Source organism: Enoplosus armatus, chromosome 21, assembly GCF_043641665.1.
Source record: "Enoplosus armatus isolate fEnoArm2 chromosome 21, fEnoArm2.hap1, whole genome shotgun sequence".
In the NCBI taxonomy this organism is placed as follows: domain Eukaryota; kingdom Metazoa; phylum Chordata; class Actinopteri; order Centrarchiformes; family Enoplosidae; genus Enoplosus; species Enoplosus armatus.
The window spans coordinates 1,788,572-1,810,342 of record NC_092200.1 but is presented as its reverse complement, the minus strand read 5'-3'; the positions used below and the strand labels follow the sequence as shown (position 1 = coordinate 1,810,342).

The following is a 21,771-nucleotide window of genomic DNA, read 5'->3' as shown; positions in this document are numbered from 1 at the left end:
GGGCAGGATGTGGTTGAGAAAGAGAAATCCAGTGTGTGTGCATGTGGAGGGAAGAGACTGGACGTCTCTCACCTTTTTCATCCACCTTTACCCATAAACTAAAACCTGAACTGGAAAAATAACATTTTTAATACTATGGAATGTGTCACTGTTAGTGGCGGAGTCCGCCGCTCCAGAGGGATCCACACACGAGGGATTCAAATGGTGCATGCATGTAGTCATTTTATCTCACTGACATCAGCCTCACTGTTCACTCTTCTGAAGACGTATAAGAGCTGGATTAAGTTAATGCTAATGCTAACCCAACATTTCCTGTTACTGCTACTTCACATTAAAAGCTAGCAAAACACACGCGATGGCTTCTGTAGTGAAAACGCAGTGTATTTGTCACGGAGGTTAGCGCTGATTGCTGTAAAGAGCTGCAGGCGACTGCACACCTCCAACTCCTCAGCAAGGAGACAAACTCCTTTACTGCTGAGAGGGAAACTGCTCGCAGGAGGAAATCAGACGGACGGTGCGATTACTTTTGACTGACTTCTGAGCAGCTGCTCAATGAGCGTTTGCTGTAGTGTCAAACACGGTAACCACAGGTGTCGACAAATCAACCAGGACTGAAACCTTAAGGGTTATACCTTTAAGGAACCTCCACATTGGGTTCAACATACAGCTGCTCCGTCATATTACGAGTATTTGAATGAAAGAAGACTTTTAATAAACACAAGGTAACTAACAGATATTTAGGGTTAGAAACTGGTGACTTTCTCTGCTGAGGTCTGTGTTCCTGTAACAGACGAGCTGTTTTAGCTGCTCTTCACTCCGTTGATTGCAGCGTCCGCCTGCGTCTGTAATTAGAGCTCTGATTACCCGGGCTTTCTGTTTCCATGGCTACTAATAGGCTTTTCCCCGATACGCCGGTTGAGTGATCCAATGAAAACAAGCGAGTGGTAATCCGACACTCAATCAGCCCACTTGGCAGAGTTATTATCAATGTGTGTGTGTTAGGAAACCCCCCAACAAACACTTCTGCTGCAATAAACTCTTATTGATCGGCTCATCACGTCACCTGTTGGTCGAGCCGACGCCTCCTTCAGTCGCGCCCGCTCTCCGCTGCACGCGGCATTGATCCGTTATCGAACAGTCATGCTGCTGAATGACCCCCCCGCCAGGTGATTGCATTTGACTGTTGCTGCCTCCATATAAATGCACTATTCTCAACACACACACGCACATTTATATATAATATAAACGCACACATTTGCATTGCTCTTACAATTTCAGCTCCACCTTAGAAACCGTATACGCACTGAATGAGATACTGCACACACATGCTCATAAAACACAGTAAATATTAAAATCTAATGTCATAAAATACAACAAACTTTGCCTCCTTCCTCCTGGACATGACAGTGTTTCTCCCTCCAAGGTCAAAGTTAAGGGAACTTTTATTGACTACCATAAAAATAAGTGATCTTGGGTTCCAGGAATTGTTTAAAAACAAAACAAAAACATCCAAAACATACATTTAAAAAAGAAAAGCATGCATACAAGTTACAAGCATACAGTACACACACACACACACACTTCATCTGACATGCAATCTTTGTTTTTATATATATATCTCTATGTAAAACCAAATATTTGTTAAAGTATTGATATTTGTAAAATTCTGCATTTTTAAAATTTGTTTAAAATCTATATTGAAACTTTATAATTAAAATCACTCAATTCCATGTTTGATGTGATGTATCATCATTCAAATTCATTTAAGGCCCTTTTTTGTTTTTTCTTTTCTGTGTATACTTTCACAAAAAGAATATTATCATTATTATGCCTCGACAAATTATTCGTCAATCAGTTTCTATTAACATTATTTTACCTGTTTTTGGAGTAAAAAAAAAAAAGATTAAACAACAAGATGTAAAACTCCTGTCCGAAAATCTGAGCTTAAAATGTTTTAACTGATCAAGAAAAAGTGCCAGAGCTTCATCAAACGATGACACGAGAGACAAAGTGACCGAGCGTCTCGCTGGAGGACGCCTCCGCCACAAACTGTGTGCGCTGCAGGAGTCACACCTGAGACCTTTCAGTTACAAGACGTCAGAGAGGGAGACGCCGCCGCCGCCGCTTCTGCAGGCATTACACACTGCCCACTGAGGCAGAAACACACACACACATATTCCCTCTCAATCGCGTGTCGTGCAGCTTCACAACATTAACCAATGAGTTGGCATTTAGAGGACCAATGGGGCAGCTAATCTAACGCCCGCTGTCAGCACAGATGTGTGTGTGTGTGTGTGTGACTTAAATCTGTGTGTTTTTACATTAGACTAGATTTCTCTGCCTGTATGTTGGCTAATGATTTACTGTATCTGTACCTGTAGGGAACGTGTGTGTGTGTGTGTGTGTGTGTGTGTGGGTATATAACTGTGTGTGTGCTGAATGGAGATAACAGTGAAATAATAATCATGCCGGTCGCATTGGTCAGATTTCAGCTCCCGAATGTCTTCTCTTCTTTTGATTGCTGCGTAGTTGTTTTGTTTGTGACCAAACTGTGTTCCTGATAATAGTTTTGATTTCAAAACTGACTTCATGAAACAATAACTGTAATCAAATCTCAGACAATACCACTGCCCGAAAAAAGAGGAGACGAAGTGACATGTTTTTCAAACAATCACGTAATCCAAATCTCCGTCTCGTCATTGGACGAATCACCTTCCTGGTGACTGCACGCCGACAGCTCGCTGCACCCTACCTGATAAACACACGTGGTTACAAATACACAGCGGCGACACTGAGACACTGGAGCGAGAGAGCGAAACATTTCAACTTCCTCTGTCCCAGTTTGTATCTTCGGTTCTCCCGGGAAGCCAAATGTTGCACATTTTCTGTCTAACTTCAAGACAACGATGCAAAGATTCAAAGAGCGAAGGAGGCGTTTGTTCTGGCTGTTTTTAGAATGGGAATTAAAGTCTGTCTTAATACAATACTCACACCAAATGTAATGCATGTGACTACTGTATGAAGACAAGAGTTCACTACCTGAAAAACGGATCTGGTCATGCAGCTGCTTTTAGAAATTAGAAATAAAAAGGATGAATATACTAGTATGAGCAGTTAGGGAGCCTGTTTCCAGTCTAGTCTTGCTAAACTAGACTAAACATGATCAATCTCTATCCTGCACTCACAGATGAAACTGACATTGATCTTTTCATCTAACACTTTCCGTTAAAAGTCAGGTCCGTCATGGGTCAAGTACATCTTTTGGACCCACGAGTCTCAGCTCATGTACACTGAATGCATTTTTAATTATATCCCCCTTTTAATCCTCTCTGTAAGAACCATTGTTTGGTTTGACCGTATCAGGTAAAAGCAGGAAATCTAAAACCGAACCGTTGACCTTCATTCATCTGAGGAGTTTCTTGACGCTGCAGCTCTCCGACTCGTTAGCGCTGCTCGCTGAGATTCGTCCCGTTCGACCGACCTTTTTCCCGCGGGATGAATAATTAGCGGCGGGGGAGCGTCGCCATTCAGGCCGACACACACACTCCGTCTTACTGACATCCAGAGGGAGCAGCAGGGGGGCTCGCTGCTGTTTGTGCTTTGTAATCACAGCATGAAGGAAAACACACGCACACACATAGAGACGCAATTCTTCATAGACAAACAGCAGCTCTATGTGGGACCTAAACACGAAAAACTTGAGCAAATTCACACACACTTAAATAAATCGCCAGAGTTGGAAAGAAAACCTTGTGTCTTCAGTTTTGGTGATTTTTAAGTTAAACTAATTAATGCACCTGTATGATTTAGATCACTTTCTAACCCCTAAAGGGAAACACACACCTTTTGTTTCTTGTAGCGTTGCACAATTTTGACATACTGTGTGTGTCAAGTGCTCCGAAGACTCTAAGCCATAAGAACAGATTATCAAAGGCCTAAAATGATTTACTCGTAAGTAGGGCTGGGTGTCATCTGAAATCAAGCGCACACAGCTGCATTTCAGCAAGCTGACCGGGTGATTCAACATCCTGTCGGGACGTTTTCTCTGCTGTTTCTTTCAGCGTGTGGACGTACGGCAGCACAGTCCTGCCGCACGCCATCGTTTCTCACAGCAGAAGAAACTAAATTCCTTTTCAGTCCAGATTCTTTCACGTTTGTTTCATGGATTGATTTCCATTTCCCGATTTCTTCAACGTGGACACGTATGTTACGTATGTATGTTACACCCCCAGTCCGTACAAGTATAACACACACGTGAACATGTCTGGACGACATCCAACACATTGTGGTGGCTAACAGAGAAGTATCGAGGTTTGTAATCAGTCCTGTTGACGAGTCACACTACGTGACTATGAGCTTAAACGTTAGCAGCGCAGACCGGAAGGAGGGAGGCAGCCGACGAACATCCTACAACTTCCAGATGGCCACTTTGTCTCCACACAAACACCAATACACACACACACACACACACACACACACGCACACACACACACACACACACACGCACACACACACAGCTGGTATCTGCCTGCTGTTGTTAGTCAGTGTTTCTGGCCTACTTCTGCAGCAGCTGGCCGACTCACACACGGTAACACGGTGCTGCGTCAGCATGCTGGTGGTACTGGTCCAGTGTGAGGGGACCGTGAGCCGAGTCAGGAGGGAAGCCAGGCGGCAGCAGCCAGCAGGAGGTCCAGTCCTGTTTCTGTCCCCAAAGTCCGTTGAAACCAGCAAGGTCGAAAGGTCAAAGTCCGCCATCTTCTTCTTTCCTTCTGTCTCATTCCCTGTCCTCTCTTCTTCAGTCTGACTTTCTTGTTTTTTCATTTGTCTGCTTTTCGTTCCTCTCATCTCCTTTTCACTTGTCTCCTGTCCTCTATCGTCGTCCGCTCTCCTTTCCTTCCATTTTGCATCTTCTAGGCAGATTCATAGTCTTTCTTTTTTTAGATGGAGGGTGACGAGAGAGGAGACAATGACACCAGCGAGGTCAGACGTTTGAAGTCCGGCTTGTTAGGCAACTTTTTGTCCCATTCGACTTTTTTCTATCTTACACATTTGTTTTTCCTCTTTTCAGTTTTTTCTCCTCTTCTTTTTATTCTCTTCAGCAGTATGATGTTCTTTCCTCTTTTACTTTCATCTCCTAGTTTTCCGTTCTCTTTTCTCACCTGTTTCTTCTGCTTTTCTTTTCCTCAACTTTCCTTTAGATTTTTCTTTGTTTCCTTCTTCTGAGTTTGGTTTTCTTCTTTTTTGTTTCGTTTCCCTTCCATGCCTTTGCTTTTCTTTTGTTTTCCTCCTCTTCACTAACTCGTCATGTGTCAGGTGACGTGCTGATGACAAAACTGTGGAGCGAAGGAAGAGTTTTGTCCACGTTTCATCCCTCTTCTGTCGGTGCTCCAGCAGCTGATCTGAGTCCAGCTGGTGACAAACGTCTGCCTGCTGTGAAGGACTCTGCTGAATCAGGAAGAACCATGCGGCGTGTTGGGACAGTTGCGATGGACGCATCAATCTTCTAAATGAATCAAAGCTAACATAACATCTGCCGTTTGGCAGGCGCTTTCATCCAAAGCACCTCTTACAGGGAACAGGTCTCTGGATTCGCTCTGAGGGGAAAGTCAACCTGTGTTTTCACCAGGGACAGAATTATTAATATCCACACCTGCATGCTTGTTTTTATAATGTAGCGCAATGTTGGATTAGTAAATATTTCTCATTCACATCAATATTCCCCACTTTATTCTTTCTGTTCTGTGTATTGTGTGATTCTGTATGAAATCTGTACTAACATGAATAATCTTTTTTATTATTGCTCTGCTGAATGTACTGAGCCATCCAGCGCTGTAAGACACGCGTTCAGAAATGTTCGATAATAACTGAAAACTTTGCGTGTTAAATTTCACGTTTATATTCTAAGCAGCTCCTGCATGAAGCACACTGCAAGAAGTTAACTGTTAACTGTAGTGGTCTAACTGAAGCAAGAAACATCAACTTTTAGATGCAGGGATATAAAATCCAGGTGAAAAGCAGGTTCAATATGGTGTGTGTGTTTTTTTTTTATTCTCACCAAACCACTGGTATAAAACGGTCAATATTTGTCAGCTTCAAATACTGTATGTAATGTAGTCCACTGCAGGTGCTGGGGATGCTTTTGTGTTGTTTTTGTTCTTTTGAGAGGGTTTTCCAGCTGGCTGGCCTAATTCTTTTTTTACCTCAAGTTACCTCTGAAAGTCAAATGAGCAATATCAATATAAAAAACCTGCTTGTATGTCTCTCTAGCTGTGCTGAACTGTGTCTAAGACAAATCTCTGTGGGAAACTGGCTGAGTCAGGAAGGAAACAAGGTGTTTGCTTTTCACCTGGGTTAGTCAGTACAAGATCATAAATCTCATTATGAAAGTATCGGGGCAAGTGGGTGGTGGAATGGGCTCGTGGTTAGTGAAGCCATCATGTGACTCACAGTTTCAAACCCTGCAGCGAGAAAGAACCAAGAACCAGCGACCTGCTCACTTACTGTAAGGCTGAAGGAAAATCTAAATTCAATCCTCACAAAAGCAATGATGTATTTTGATGACAATACAATAAGACAATAATGGACAATCATGTCCAGATTCTACCGTGATCACCTCGACACATTAAACAAACTAATAAAAGTACTAACTACTAAAAGAAAAGAAACAACCACTTTCATGCCTCCATGTGAATCTCCTTATCTGCACAGAATATGTGATGCTGATGATAACGTTTCTCTTACGTTTCTGGCTTAAAACACACCACAAATGAATAAACCAGGTCCAGAATAACCCTCATATATTTTTAAACAATACCTCTATGAATCCAACAGACCCACATAATTCTCATCGTCTGATTTTCACATCTTTATGTCTACAGCAAAATTCACAAATTGCTAAATTCTTATCGTATAATTATAACATACTGGAGAAACCAAAATAAACTTAAACACATCCATTTTTAATTGTCTGTCAGAATATTTCAGGGTTTTGTTTCCCAAAAAACTGACACTCTTGAATGTTCAACAAAAAAAATTACAACTTGCACTTTAAATCCTGATTTGCTTTGCTTTGCACTGCTGTGCACGCTGCAAACACTACAGGAGACAGTTGGCCAAAGATGCTCAAAGAGCCCAAAGACTCATGGGAGATTTGTTGTCTTTTTCACCTCTCTTATCGTGATGGAACTGTAGAAAAACTTTGCTAATTTTTTGATTAAGTGAACTGATCAAACTCTGAACAACTTTGTTAGTAAGGATAAATAATTGGGTAGCATGTAAATGTACAGCTGCATGTCATCTGCATAGTGACAGAAGTAAATGTTGTACTTGCAGTTATTTGGCCACCAATAGAATTCATTTTCATTTCATTGGCTGTTGTTAGCCCAATAGTACTCCAGTGTTCCCCCAGCCTGTCTTCCTCTCCTATGTCTCTCTATGTATGGCCATGCTGGCTGTGCTGAAATGGGTCCAAGACAAATATGTGTGCCCCAGGGGGAAACTGGCTGAGTCAGGAAGTAAACAAGGTGTTTGCTTTTCACCTGGATTAGTCGGTGTGGCATCATAAATCTTACTATGAAAGTATTGGGGCAAGTGGGTGGTGCTACACGGCCTTGTATGGTTTCGTCTGGGAACACAACTTCTCTTATTTGCAGCTAAATCAGAACATGAATTATCCACATCCCTCATTTTTGTAGATGTAGTGAGCTCATATTTTGGTGTTTGGGTAAAGACGTAATATCATGTAAATTATTTGGATCAGAGAGGTCTATGAAACCCATTTCTGTAGGGATGAAATTAACTATTATTTCCATTACTGAGAAATCAATATTATAGAAATCAATATAATATAATATTATATTTTAGTCAATATAGATGTCAGAATATACGGTCAAACTAACAGCATAAGAGATTATGTTTTTCTAATATGTCATAAAAGTGTAAATTGTGTCCAACCTCGTTGCCTCAGCTGTCTGTGACTGCCCTGTACAACAAAACGAGTGTGAACGATCCTCTACATTGGTCAGGACTCCTCTGAACTGTGCTGCTGCTCTGTGTATGAGTGTGTCCTTACTGTCCGGGAAGCAGTTGTCGGGGTCCATGGCCTCTTCAGCCATCTCTGAGTACTCATCCTCTTCCTCTCCAGGCTTCCTCAGGTCCACCGTGCTGCCCTCCGATAGGCTGATATCGTCTTTCTGCTGAATAAAACAGCAGGAAACAAAGAATTAGAACCACGAACAACTTATCAGAACAACCACACCCTTCTGTGTCTGAGGAAACGCTGCCGAGGAATCTATAACTCAACAAATCCACTGGAAACACATTAGTCTCAACATGCTGCCCTCTGATAGGTTAATAAATCAGGATGTTTAATTGTTGTAGAATATTTTTCCGTGGTAGTACTGTTACTTTTACTTTCTATATTTTCTTCTCGTTGTAAACAAATCCCCATAAAAGGCCACAAACCAACGCTGTGTCAGTAATTCGCAATACTTCCTGACTTCCCTACTAGCTCATATGCTTATTCACTTTCTTGCCAAGAGTTAGACGAAAGATCAATACCACTCGGAGCTGGGGGTTAGCTGGAGGTTAGCCTAGCTTAGCATAAAGACTGGAAGCAGGGGGAAACAGCTAGCTTGGCTCATTGATGTGTTTTTGTATGGAACTGAGGAATAAGATATATCAGGCTGGTTAGCAGGATCAATTCATTGGTGGTTTGGGTTTTAGTAGTACTTAATAGTACTTGTATTAGTCGTAGTATCAGTCTCAATACAAGTGTTGTTCTAGGTATTATTTGTATAAAGTACGGTTTGTGGCTGAGTGATCATCGGCATCATTTTGCTGCAGTCGGGGCTGAATGAGTCAGATTTAATGTTACATAACTGACAGGAATCCTGGCAGAGGAAACAGAGAGGCGTCACCTTCAAACCCTCCCTCCCACTGCCAAGAAAACTGCCGTCTGTTCACTTTGACTCTGAGATCTGGACAAAACTAGACGTCAGGAAATCCCCCCTCATCCCCCCCATCGCAGCTGACTTCAAAGGTCCCTGTTTGCTAAGCATCATGGGAGTTTAACTGTACAAAGGGACGAGGGAGATGGAGGGATAGGAGGCAGGTTTTCTGCTGAGAGCTGAGGAGAGAAATTTGGCAAGTTTTGTTAAACGTCTGGACAAAGACACAGTAGGGGTGTGTGTGTGCATGTGTGTGTGTGTGTGTGTACTGTATATGTGTGGACAGGTGAACTAACTACCTGAGTCAACAGCCAACTCATGAATACATTCAGAGTCTGGGAACAGAGAGCGGCCGCTGTGACGAATGCCAGCCTTGGACACACACACACACACACACACACACACACACACACACACTCGCAAAGGTGAAGCCAAACGGACATGAATACACACCTAATCTCTGATACACACTCACACGTGAAAAGTGACACACACAAAAATTGGATAATGTAACACACACACACACACACACACACACACAGAGCAGCCTTGGGCTGAAACCTCCTGACAGTTGACGTCCATAATGAGGCGTTTAAATGTATTTCTATTCATAAGCTGTTTCTATTGTGCAGCCAGAGAGAACCTGAAGGCAGTGAAACACATTCAGGGCCTGTTAAATAATAAATCACATGTAATCAAAGTATGAGAATGAGATTTCACAACTTGGGTCCTATTTTCATAGTTTTGTCCGTCATCTCTGTCAGTAAGAACAACACTTTACTCACTAATCACTGAAAACAAGTCAGACACGATCGTCCCAATTTAATGAACCACTTTATTTGGGGGTCAAACTGAAATGTTGGTCATGTTAAAGCAGCTGGTGGGTCTGTTTGCTTTCCACATAACTGCAGTTACAGTAAAGACAGTGACTCACCTCCAGAGTGAAGTTTTGAATACGTTTTGAATGTGTTTTTATCTGTTGTGTGTGTGTGTACTCAGTAAAGAGCATGTGTTGTCAGCGGGCTGGCATGTCCGTCATCTCTGCAGTCACATTCCTCTGTGTGTGTGTTTTCTATTAATACATTATTGAGGAAGATCAGACACACACACTCTCACAATCTTAATGTGGCTGTAAATCCTGGAATCAGCGTTCACTCCGTGTTCCTTCTGTCTTTAAACTCTCATTGAACACTGTGAACTTAAACACAGACAGCAGGCCGGACACCTACTGTTGTGTGTGTTCACGCTGCCGTAGTGACAGCAGACATTTCATTCATTCATCGTTAAAGCGGGGGGGGTGCGTTGTTCGTCTTCACTAGGCAGGAGGAATGGCATGTTCACTGCTAACGAGGACGTACGCGACAGAAATAAGTCATATTTTATCTTCAAAACAGAAGAAAAAGAGAGAAGAAGACAAAGAGAGGCAAACAAAATGAGAACGGGAACTACAGAGATTGATAGATGCAGATATGCAGAGTCACATTAATGTTTCTGCAAACACATTTGGTGTGTCAAGTGGTGCACATATCATTTAGGGAGCTGGTGTTAGTGGTGGCTAAGCTAAAAGCTAAATTAATGAATATTTAACATTTTTACGCTCTCAAGTCATTTTTATTTTACAAGCCAGTTTTTCCAGATTACACAATATTTCGCTTGTTTGACGAGCATCACTGTCCGTAGTGTGTCTGTGATGAAGATGTTTTGATGTTGACGGTTTCATAACAGACGAGAGAAATCAAAGCAGAGCCGCGGCGTCCGTCTCCCACCACCTGTCTCTGCAGACAACACCTGTACATCTGTTAGCCGGGTCCTGAACTCTACAGGGGCCAGAGGTTGCCAGCTAGAGACTGTGGGGGCGGGAGGAGCATCGGGGGGGGGGGGGGTCACAGTCAGTTTTACAAGCTGCCATTCCAGGGCAGCATGCACACACACACACACACACACACACACACACACACACAGCTGTACACCTGGCGTACACACAGGAACACAGAGTCACAAACACACACAAGCTCAGGTGTTTACAGCTGGACAGTCGTGGCTGCTTTTAAACTTTTAAGGGTTTGGGGCAGAAGTGACACACACACACATTAAGAGTCCTGGACTTATGGCCTGAGGTCAAAGCCTCGTCCTGACCCGACATTAACCCGTGTCAGTCCTCTGAATCTGGTTTGGGGTCAGTCCTTTCTAACAAGTCTTAAAGGTTCAGCCTTCAAGGTGTATTTTGCATAAAACACGACAGAAAAAGTAGCTAATAAGCTTCTACTTCTACTTCCTGTCATTATCTGCAAACAACACAGCGTAACTCACATCGCTGCTCTACAGTAAGATGAAGGTTTGTCTTTGCTTGCTTTTTTTTCTAACAGACATTTTGGGGATATATGCTTATTCACTTTCTTGCCAAAAGAGGAGAAGATCAGTGCCTGTGAAGATCAATGTCTGTGCTTTAAGTACTGAGCTGAAGCCAGCAGACAGTTAGCCTAGCTTAGCATAAAGACTGAAAGCAGGGGAAGCAGCTAGCTTTGCTCTGTCCAAAGTTCAAAAATACATGGACCAACACCTTTAAAGCTCACTAAGTAAAACCCTGTGTCTTGTTTGTTTTGTTCGCACACAAACAGAAACGTAAAATGGTTTTAAGGGGAGTCAAGTGTTGTTGTAAGTGTCTTTCCAGAGTTTCTGCTGGTTGACTGACAACCTCACTGTGATGACCAGAAATACTGCAAACTGCATATGAAAGTATTTTCCTTCTCCTGTAAAGTGTCTGTTATTTTCATTACCAGTTATCCACAACGATGTCGTCCATTCGTTTGTTTTGTCCAGTCCAAAACCTAAAGATATTAAATTTAAAGAATTTGAGAAGCGGAAACCAGCGATTAATTGATTGTCAGAATAGTTGCAGCTTTAAAAGACTTTGGCAGACATGTTAAAATTTGTGATTACTCCGCCGACAGCAGCTACAGAACGGTCAGAGCATGAATATATGAAGGGCAACTTGTAACCACTGCACTGTTAACACTTCAGCCTGACCTTTGACCTTGCCCACCTCCACCAGCTGATTCAGGCTTTACGAGACAGTAAAACCACGCTCTGTGATTTATGATGCCATTAAAGCGCAAGTCAGCCATTTAATCATTACATAACCAAACACGGGGTCTATTAAAACAGAGCGTGAGAGCAGCTTAACAGCTTCTATTTACAGTGAGCCGTTTGTGTACCGAAAATAAATTACGTACAACAGACCTGGAGGGAGAGGAGAGATGGGGCGAGAGATACAGAGAGGTGGAGAGGGAGGGAGAGGACGATAGCAGAGGGGGAAAAACAAGAAATTACAGCTGGGAGGACATAACCAGAGAGAGGATGACTGGACGTGCATCCTGAGCAACAGTGGTCGGCATTGTTAGCATTACTGTTAGCTTAGCTGCTATCTGCTGATACACGAGTGTCATGTCTTTGTGTCGTGAGTCAAATGCGATGTTTCTGAAGTGTTTGAAGAGATGCAGCTGTTTTATAAATCACTTTACAGTCTGAGGCCCAAATAGATTTCTGATAAGCTACTAAATTTGGGGCAAGTTGTTACTGAAACTGATTCTGACTCTACTTGATTTCCCCCCTCTTTATTGAGTTTTAAATGTTAGAAAAATGTTGTTCTGCATCTTTCTGTGGATATAAACATATGGTGTTTAACAATGACAATGGCATCAAGTCATGGGAGGCATCAGCAGACATGAACAGACATTGTAGACTAGAGAGAGAGCTATAAATATATTGGCTCAGTCTTAATATGTTGGTGTTAGACACGGATTGAGTCGCAAAAGCAAAACAAACAGATATCACTGACCTGCAACCTGAGAACTGGCTGGCACGCTGCTATACAACCGCTACCTCGCTCTACCTTTTTCACTCTCTGCCTGTCTTTCTCTTTTCCTCTTCAGACTTACAGAAGCTTTTACTTCTGTTAGACGAGTTAATTCTGTGGTTTTTGTTGCTGTGCTGCACCACTGACAAGTCTAAAGTTGGTCTGACTCACAGAGTAATGTCCGAGTCTCACAAGTCAGACCCAAGTCATGAAGACAACTTGTGTTTGACTCAGTATAGTCATGAGTTATAAAAGTCGTGTCCGAGTCAGAAAGGTCATGTCCGAGTAGAACAGGTCATTTTCAAGTCATTAAAATCAGGTCATACAAGTCATATTTGACTCTAACAGATCACGTCCGGGTAGAACGGGTCACATCCAAATCCTAAAAGCCCTTGCCTGAGCCACAGAGGACATGTCCACGTCAAATACGAGTTACAAAGGTCACGTCTGTGCCAAGAGGTCAAGTCATGAAGATTACATGAAAGATTTCGTCACATCGGTCATCTGAGTCGTGGGGGCTGTGGTGAGAGTGGGTTGTCCACCAATGACAGGGTTAACCCACGTCCTCCTGAACATATGTCAAAGTGTCAACGTGTCCTCGGTTGAGACACTGAATCCCCAAATTGTTCCCGATGGGCAGGTCAGCACCTTGCATGGTAGGTCGCTGCCATCGGTGTGTAAAAAGTGCAAAAGCTCAAAAGTCACAGAGTCTGATTCATAACAGTCACGTCCACGTCACAGATGTCCTATACAATCCATAAAAGTTATGTCTGTGTCATAAAGGTCCAAGTCAAACAAGATCGTCCTCAGGTCATCACGGCCATCACCAGACCAGATCCCCTCCTGACATAAATAACACAAAGGTCCCCTTGAGCCGGGCACCGACCACCACAATGCAGACTGAGGTTGTGTTGGGCAGCTCGGTGCTGAGGTTGCACACTCAGCTCCACACCTCGACTAGACTACAGCGAGAGAGAGAGAGAGAGATCGAGCTGTACTCGAACCAAGCTGCTGACTAGCCTTATTTAGATATCAGCAGCACCTTCTTGCTGGTACATTATTTAACTGCCTATCTAGGTCACGCGCTGGCAAACACGTGTTGTTTGAAATAATAAAAAATCATTTCACATTTACGCTGCTGAGCCAGCGAGGAAGTTCGCCAACACAACACCCGCATGAATAATTTAGACGTCAAAATATTACGTATTTAACGAAAACCAAAGCAGCCATGTGTATTACTCATGTGGAAACGTACCAGAGACTCATTTATTCTTACTGCAGTTATAATATTGGTCAGCGATGCTGTTGAGCAGCACTGTGTCGCTCTTGGTGAAGCTGCTGCGTCTGTCAGGTCATCAGAAATGATGTTATCGCAGGTTTGATGGTATCTAACATGTTAAAAGTTACACAGGTATGAGCATGTAATACATGCGTTGATTGTCTCTCCTGTCGCTGTGGTCATTTTAACCAAAAAGAACAACTTGTCATGAATAATAATCCAGGTAAACAGACAGACTGTATATAAAGATGGCCGACACAGACTGTATATAAAGATGGCCGACGCGTCTCCACAGACTGTATATAAAGATGGCCGACGCGTCTCCACAGACTGTATATAAAGATGGCCGACGCGTCTCCACAGACTGTATATGAAGATGGCCGACACGTCTCCTCCACAGACTGTATATAAAGATGGCCGACACAGACTGTATATAAAGATGGCCGACGCGTCTCCACAGACTGTATATGAAGATGGCCGACACGTCTCCTCCACAGACTGTATATAAAGATGGCCGACGCGTATCCACCACAGACTGTATATAAAGAAGGCCGACACAGACTGTATATAAAGATGGCCAACGCGTCTCCACAGACTGTATATGAAGATGGCCGACACGTCTCCTCCACAGACTGTATATAAAGATGGCCGACACAGACTGTATATAAAGATGGCCGACGCGTCTCCACAGACTGTATATGAAGATGGCCGACACGTCTCCTCCACAGACTGTATATAAAGATGGCCGACGCGTCTCCACCACAGACTGTATATAAAGAAGGCCGACACAGACTGTATATAAAGATGGCCAACGCGTCTCCACAGACTGTATATAAAGATGGCCGACACAGACTGTATATAAAGATGGCCGACGCGTCTCCACAGACTGTATATGAAGATGGCCGACACGTCTCCTCCACAGACTGTATATAAAGATGGCCGACGCGTCTCCACAGACTGTATATGAAGATGGCCGACACGTCTCCTCCACAGACTGTATATAAAGATGGCCGACGCGTCTCCACCACAGACTGTATATAAAGAAGGCCGACACAGACTGTATATAAAGATGGCCGACACAGACTGTATATAAAGATGGCCGACGCGTCTCCACAGACTGTATATGAAGATGGCCGACACGTCTCCTCCACAGACTGTATATAAAGATGGCCGACACAGACTGTATATGAAGATGGCCGACACGTCTCCTCCACAGACTGTATAAAAAGATGGCCGACGCGTCTCCACAGACTGTACATAAAGATGGCCGACACGTCTCCTCCGCAGACTGTATATGAAGATGGCCGACACGTCTCCTCCGCAGACTGTATATAAAGATGGCCGACGCGTCTCCTCCACAGACTGTATATAAAGATGGCCGACGCGTCTCCTCCACAGACTGTATATGAAGATGGCTGACGCGTCTCCACAGACTGTATATAAAGATGGCCGACGCGTCTCCTCCACAGACTGTATATAAAGATGGCCGACGCATCTCCACAGACTGTATATAAAGATGGCCACTACTTCCTGTAAATCGTGAGATGCAGAATCGTCCTATATGGACGTAAAGTTCATTACAAGTAGCCTGTACAACAGATGATTCACTTACACATCGACACCATCCCTTTCTATACAAGCTTGGTTAAAAGAATCTGATTGTCGAACTGCAAAATGTGAAATGGTGTCAAATGTCTCCTAAACTATCCACCAAAATCACTTTCCGACCATCATGTCGTATTACTTCATATCTGCGACGGCGAGGTTAAATTGTTCAGGAAAAGTTCACGTCATGTCAGGAAACACTTCCCTGAGCTCACTGACTGTTACTCAACATAGTTCAGTTCACAGTTTCCAAACATGCACAGAGAGCTGGGAGGAAATCAGGGGATTTGAGGTGAAATAAGAAAATCAGAGAGTGAATTAAAGACCAGCGATGTGGAACATGAAGAACATGAAGAACATGACGAACATGACGAACATGAGGATAAACACATGGGTCAACGTGGGCCTGTTCCTCTCTTCTGTGTTCCATGTTGAATGTTCGACTCAATTAAGAGCAGAAGAAATAAAGTAAGTGAGATGTTACAGAGGGAGAGAGAGAAAACAGCCCGGCTCTGCACACACACACACACACACACACACACACACACACACACACACACACACACACACACACTGGAAACAAAGCTTGATGCTAAAGAGTTGTGAAAGCAGTGATGCTCTTTGACTCCCCCTCCTTCTCTCTCTCTCTCTGTTGTCCCGACCCCCCCACCAGCCTCTCATCTCTCTCTCTCTCGCTCACACACACACACACACACACACACACACACACACACACTCTCTCTCTCTCTCTCTCTCTGACTCGACAACAGACGTTTTGGGGGGAAAAAATATGCTCTTGAGTTTTGTTCTATTTACGCTGCCCTTTCACATTAGGTCAATGCGTGTGTGTGTGTGTGTGTGTGTGTGTGTGTGTGTGTGTGTGTGTGTGAGTGTGTTCTGCAGTTGCATTTGCATGTTTCACCTCATGGCTAACTGGCTACTGCATCATGCACACACAGAGATAGACTGAAGCTAGAACAGAGCAGGACAGATCAGCTTGTTTGTGTAACTATACATGTACTGGAAGGGACAAAACGTCTCAGTATTTCAAAAAATATTTTAAGATATTTTAAGAAAATCAAGCAGATTATAGAAACGTTTTTTAAGAATAAAGATTATTTTGTTTTGCAAAACATGTTCTGTTTCCTGTGAATCATCTCAGGACACCTTAGATTTATCTCGTGACACCTTTGGGGGTCCCGACCCACAGGTTGGGAACCACTGTGATAGAGAGACCCAGAGAGGGGGGGGGGGGGGCAGAGAGAGAGCAGGTGCACGACATGATTAAAGAGGAGAGGTGATGATGAACTGAGTCAGCACAGGTGTGTACACACACACACACACACACACACACACACACACACACACACACACACACACACAGTACGACACAAATCTGTCATTTCATGTTAGATACAAAGAGAGGACAGAGGAAACAACTAAACATCTCCTCTTCTTCTTCTTCTCCTCCTGCTGCCTCAATACACAACATACAATCCACACACACACACACACACACACACACACACACACACACAATAAGACACTTTATCTTCATGAGTTTTTAGGACGTTTTAGACTATTTGAAAAATGTGAACATACACACAAACAGACACAAGCGCACACACACACACACACACACAAGGTGTCTGTGGCTCAGTTGGACTTTTGTCCTGTGAATAGATGAAGAGAGACAGGAGGCACACACACACACACACACACACACTAACTCATACTCTCAACTCACAAAACACACACACACTAGTATACACCCTTTTAGCACAAACACATCACACACGCAGCGTTGCAGAGTGAGAAAAATGCCGGACCATAATGCACTGCCTGAGGCCTCCGATTCTATCTGAGGGAGCCTCTTACTGTGTGTGTGTGTGTGTGCGTGTGTGTGTGTGTGTGTGTGTGTGTGTGTGTGTGTGCGTGTGTGTTTGTGTGTGTGCGTGTGTGTGTGTGTGCGTGTGTGTGTGTGTGTGCGTGTGCTATGAATTGAGCCATTACAAAGAGAGACAGAGAGACAGAGAGAGACAGAGAGAGAGACAGTCTGTTTACATGGGCTGAAATGTTCAGGATATGTTAACCTGATGAATAATATTAATAACAGTGTGAATAGGGATCATTTACATGTAAATATTTATTTAACTTCATGATGTTTCTGTCAAAGTTACTTCGTGGTGCATTCAAGGAAGCTCAGACATCTGAGACGTGGTATTCACTGAAAACCGATGAAGACAAACGTGAGAATCAGCTGAGACTGTGTGACGAGATCCGTAACGTCAATAATAAGATAACAAATAAATAAATAAATAATAATAATAAATTAACTGAAACCAGCAGCTGCATGGAGGGAAATCTAGTTTAAATTTAAAAACTGAAGGCAGATATTTTACTTAACAGCTTTTATCAATTTGCAGTTGATAAGCTAAAGCATGTAAAATCAGTAGTATGGTGTCAAGACGCCAGAACTCCTTGTTCCCAACCTGGAGGGATTCTAGAGCTGCAGCTCCTGGAATTCATTTTCACTAGTTTTGTATACAATGGAATACTTTCATCCTTAATAATGCTTTAAACACTTCTAACATTTTATAACTCCACTTTACATGTTCGCAGTTGTGTTCCTTCATTGTTTAGCCCTTTAGAACACGTGTCATTTTTTATTTAAATGTTTAATTCCTCCATGTTTATATATATATATGTAACCACTGCTCATCTCTCAGCTTTAGACGAAAGGGTTAATGAACCGACGTGAACACACACACACACACACACACACACAGTCCAGGTGACAGACAGTCGTTAGATGGTGACCTCAGGGGGAACAACAGCTGACTCACACACACACACACACCTGAGCTTGTTTACGTCAGACACAGGTGCATGTGTGTGTGAACTAGAAAGCCACACGGTCAGATCAGTAGACAGTCAGATCTCCTCCCTACCTCCTCCCTCTCCCCCTCCTCCTCCTCCTCCTCGGAGCCCTCGCTCTGCTCCTCCTCCCCGTCCTCCTCCTCCTCCTCCTCCTCTGGGAACTCCACGTCCGACTCTCCGGGGGCGATGGGGACGCTGATGGTCAGGTTGGGGTTCGTCATGTAGCTGTCGTCCTCCGGCACCACGTACTTCTCTACATGACGGCCTGACGGAGACACACAGACGTGAAAAGTGAAAAAGTGAAGAGTTCATCTCTCAACAGATCAAAACTCCTGGTTGGTGCGTTCACGGACGCTCAGACTTTAGACATTTGAACAAGTTGGATTGGTTTGTTTGTGAGGCAGCCAAACAATCCTGGACACAATCGATCACTCATAGCTAGCTGATTACTGGATTAGTATCGGATGTAGCTTAAAACAGTCGCTAACGTCATTTCTTATTGATTGAATGTGCAGAGACTTAGAAGAGAACACTAAGATTTCCCCTCATTGGAACTAAGGAGCCCAAACCAGGACAAACAGACCCAGACCCAAAAGCATACTAGTATGGCGGCAGCGTCTTTCATGATGTCCAACTTGCAATATTTATCTTTCGTCATTGTTTGTTTTCTGTGTTTGACTTTTTGAAACAGACCTACTGTGAAACTGTGAAACAGCCCCTGCTAGCTGCTAACAGCAGTATGAGGCGTTCACAAGAATACTATGAGAAGAGGGGAAGTGTGTTTCTGACCTAGGCTACCTATGGGGACACATTTCAGACTAAAGTCCGGTTAATTGGGGACGGACAAAAGCCGTGTTCCCAATTGGGAAAAAGCAGATTTTTGGATCCGTGGTTAAGATCAGGGTTAGGGTACGTCTCCAGGAAATGAATGTAAGACTGTGTGATGTCCCCAAAAGTGACCTAATACCTATGACAGCTCCGTTGGCCTCGGTGTGGATGGTACTCAGGCGTTTGAGCTTCATCATGGCTTTGGCCTCCTTTCGCTTCTGACGGCGACGCTTCAGGTTCCCGTTGAAGAAATCCACCACCTGCATCACAGAGAAGAGAAAAGACAGCATGAGACGCAGAACGGAGACGGAACGTGATCCGGCTTTGGTACAGGACGGGCGCTCTGACTGTCAGACAGTGTGTACAGCTGACAGACTAACATGCGGGTACCTGTCTGCGGCACCAGGCCAGGCCTCTGGTGATCCTGTGGATGGCGATATGCAGGTTGTTCATCTCCCCGTCGTCGTCTGGAGCTGACAGGTTGTCAGAGCTGAAACTGCTGAGGAGCAGAGCCAGGAAGAGGTTCAACAGCTGGAGACAGAGAGAGAGAGAAGGTGTCAGTTTTACCTTCGTGAGTTAAAAAGCTCAGTTTGAGAGTTGAGAGAGACCTGCACTGACATCTTATCTACAAAAACACAGCAGCTAAAGTGCAGCTGAGGCCGTTGGGAAAGTCACTCATTCTGCATGTATTTAGTCATCAACCAAAGTATTGCACAAACTGACATGTTGACCTGATGGAAAAGTCAGAGGATCACCAAAGTTATTGCAGTTCCTCCCGAGGGGACCGTGGATACAGAATCCAATAATAACTAAAGCGTTAACCTGCTGGTGGCGCTAGAGTCAGGGGAAAAATCACCAGTAAACATCATCTGGGAGGCATGAACGTACAAAATACTGTGCAAGTCCAAGTTGAGATATTTCACTAAATAGGAGGAAACTTTGGCCTGCGGGTGGCGCTAGAGGGAAAGTCAGGGGATCACTAAAGAATGTATCCTCGAGGGACCCCGAACGTCATGGCAATCCATCAAATGGATGTCTACCAGCGTCCATGGAGCTGCTTGCTCTGTCCCACACTTTCAGGCCGTCTTCTATCAGCAGGGACGAGCGCTAACGTGGAGGTCGAAGTGTCAATCAAATGCTTGTTTAAGCAACAACCAGGAAACACAGATCACCAGACATCTACCCTCCTCCCCTTCTTCCAGACGTTTCTCTCCTGCTCTCTTCCCCTCTCTATGCTTTAGTTAACACACACACACACACACACACACACACACACTCTCTGTGGTATCATAGTTTCCAGTGCAGGTTGATTATTCAGTGCTGAATAATGCCTGATCACTAAGTCGGAGTGCTGCTCTTAGCTAGATTGGCTCCTCTTTAACCACAGCTGAGTGTGTGTGTGTGTGTGTGTGTGTGTGTGTGTGTGTGCTACAGTAGGTGAGGTCAGGTGATATCAGGTGGCAGCTTCCTGTGTCTGTCTTCTGATTACAGCCAGCAGACCTCAGACCTGCAGACAGACAGTTCTTGTTTTGTTGTTTTCACACAAACAACTGCAGAACAAACTCAAACACACAGCATGTTTGAAATGTTCTAAAAGTTTATCTAAAAGGTTCTAAAAGGTTTTGTTTTACTTACTTTGAATGATATTAACATGCAACAACAGGGAGGGTCCCCAGAGACAGTCAGTGTGTCGGTTTATCATCTCACTGTCTCATCACACACCTCTGACACACACACACACACACACACACACACACACCCTGCAGGCTGGATTTCCCACAGCTGGTTGGGTGTTACGTAACAACTCGACTGGAACCAGCAGCTTCCCAGTTTGTGGTTGTGTAAGAGGAAACCGGGCCAGTGGGTCAATATCTGACATCAGGAAGCAACAGGAAGCAACCTCTGACCTGCGTGTGTGTGTGTGTGTGGGGGGGGGGGGGGGGGGGGGGGGGGTATTGGATGTCTATGGTTCGTTTTAAGAATACGTGAATTAGTCGTCTCTTCAGATGACTTTCACTTTTATTTACTACATTTTAGAAATAAAATTCATACTTTTGTTAAGTGACAGTTTCCTAATGGAGGCTTCAATCTGTTTTATGCACCTTTACACAAATCTGCTTCATATCTGCTCCACATGTTCTGGAGCTGCAGAACACGAAACAAACTGAAAGGTCAACAGATTATTTTAATATTGTTGTTATTTTAACTGCTGGGTGTCTCTACATTTTTGTGTTTTATATTCTATTTTATTTTATTTCTTTACTGAAACTGATTTCTTTAAGTTTAAAATGTTTAAATGTTTAAAATAAAAAAAATACTGAAATAAATAAACTAAAATAAATAAACTCAACTTTTACTTTTGATACATTCAAAAT

At 43.5% G+C, this 21,771-nt stretch overlaps 1 protein-coding gene across 1 annotated transcript in view; it reads right to left on the bottom strand.

Annotated features, from left to right (window-relative positions):
- LOC139303967 (sodium channel protein type 5 subunit alpha-like) overlaps positions 1–21,771 on the bottom strand; it is a 124,192-nt gene that overhangs the window by 18,818 nt on the left and 83,603 nt on the right. The window contains exons 19-22 of the mRNA XM_070927784.1: positions 19,787–19,927; positions 19,536–19,656; positions 18,640–18,833; positions 8,072–8,195 (exon numbers count right to left, since the gene is read on the bottom strand). Coding sequence (XP_070783885.1) covers positions 8,072–8,195; positions 18,640–18,833; positions 19,536–19,656; positions 19,787–19,927 — 580 coding nt within the window. The remainder of the gene's footprint in view (positions 1–8,071; positions 8,196–18,639; positions 18,834–19,535; positions 19,657–19,786; positions 19,928–21,771) is intronic.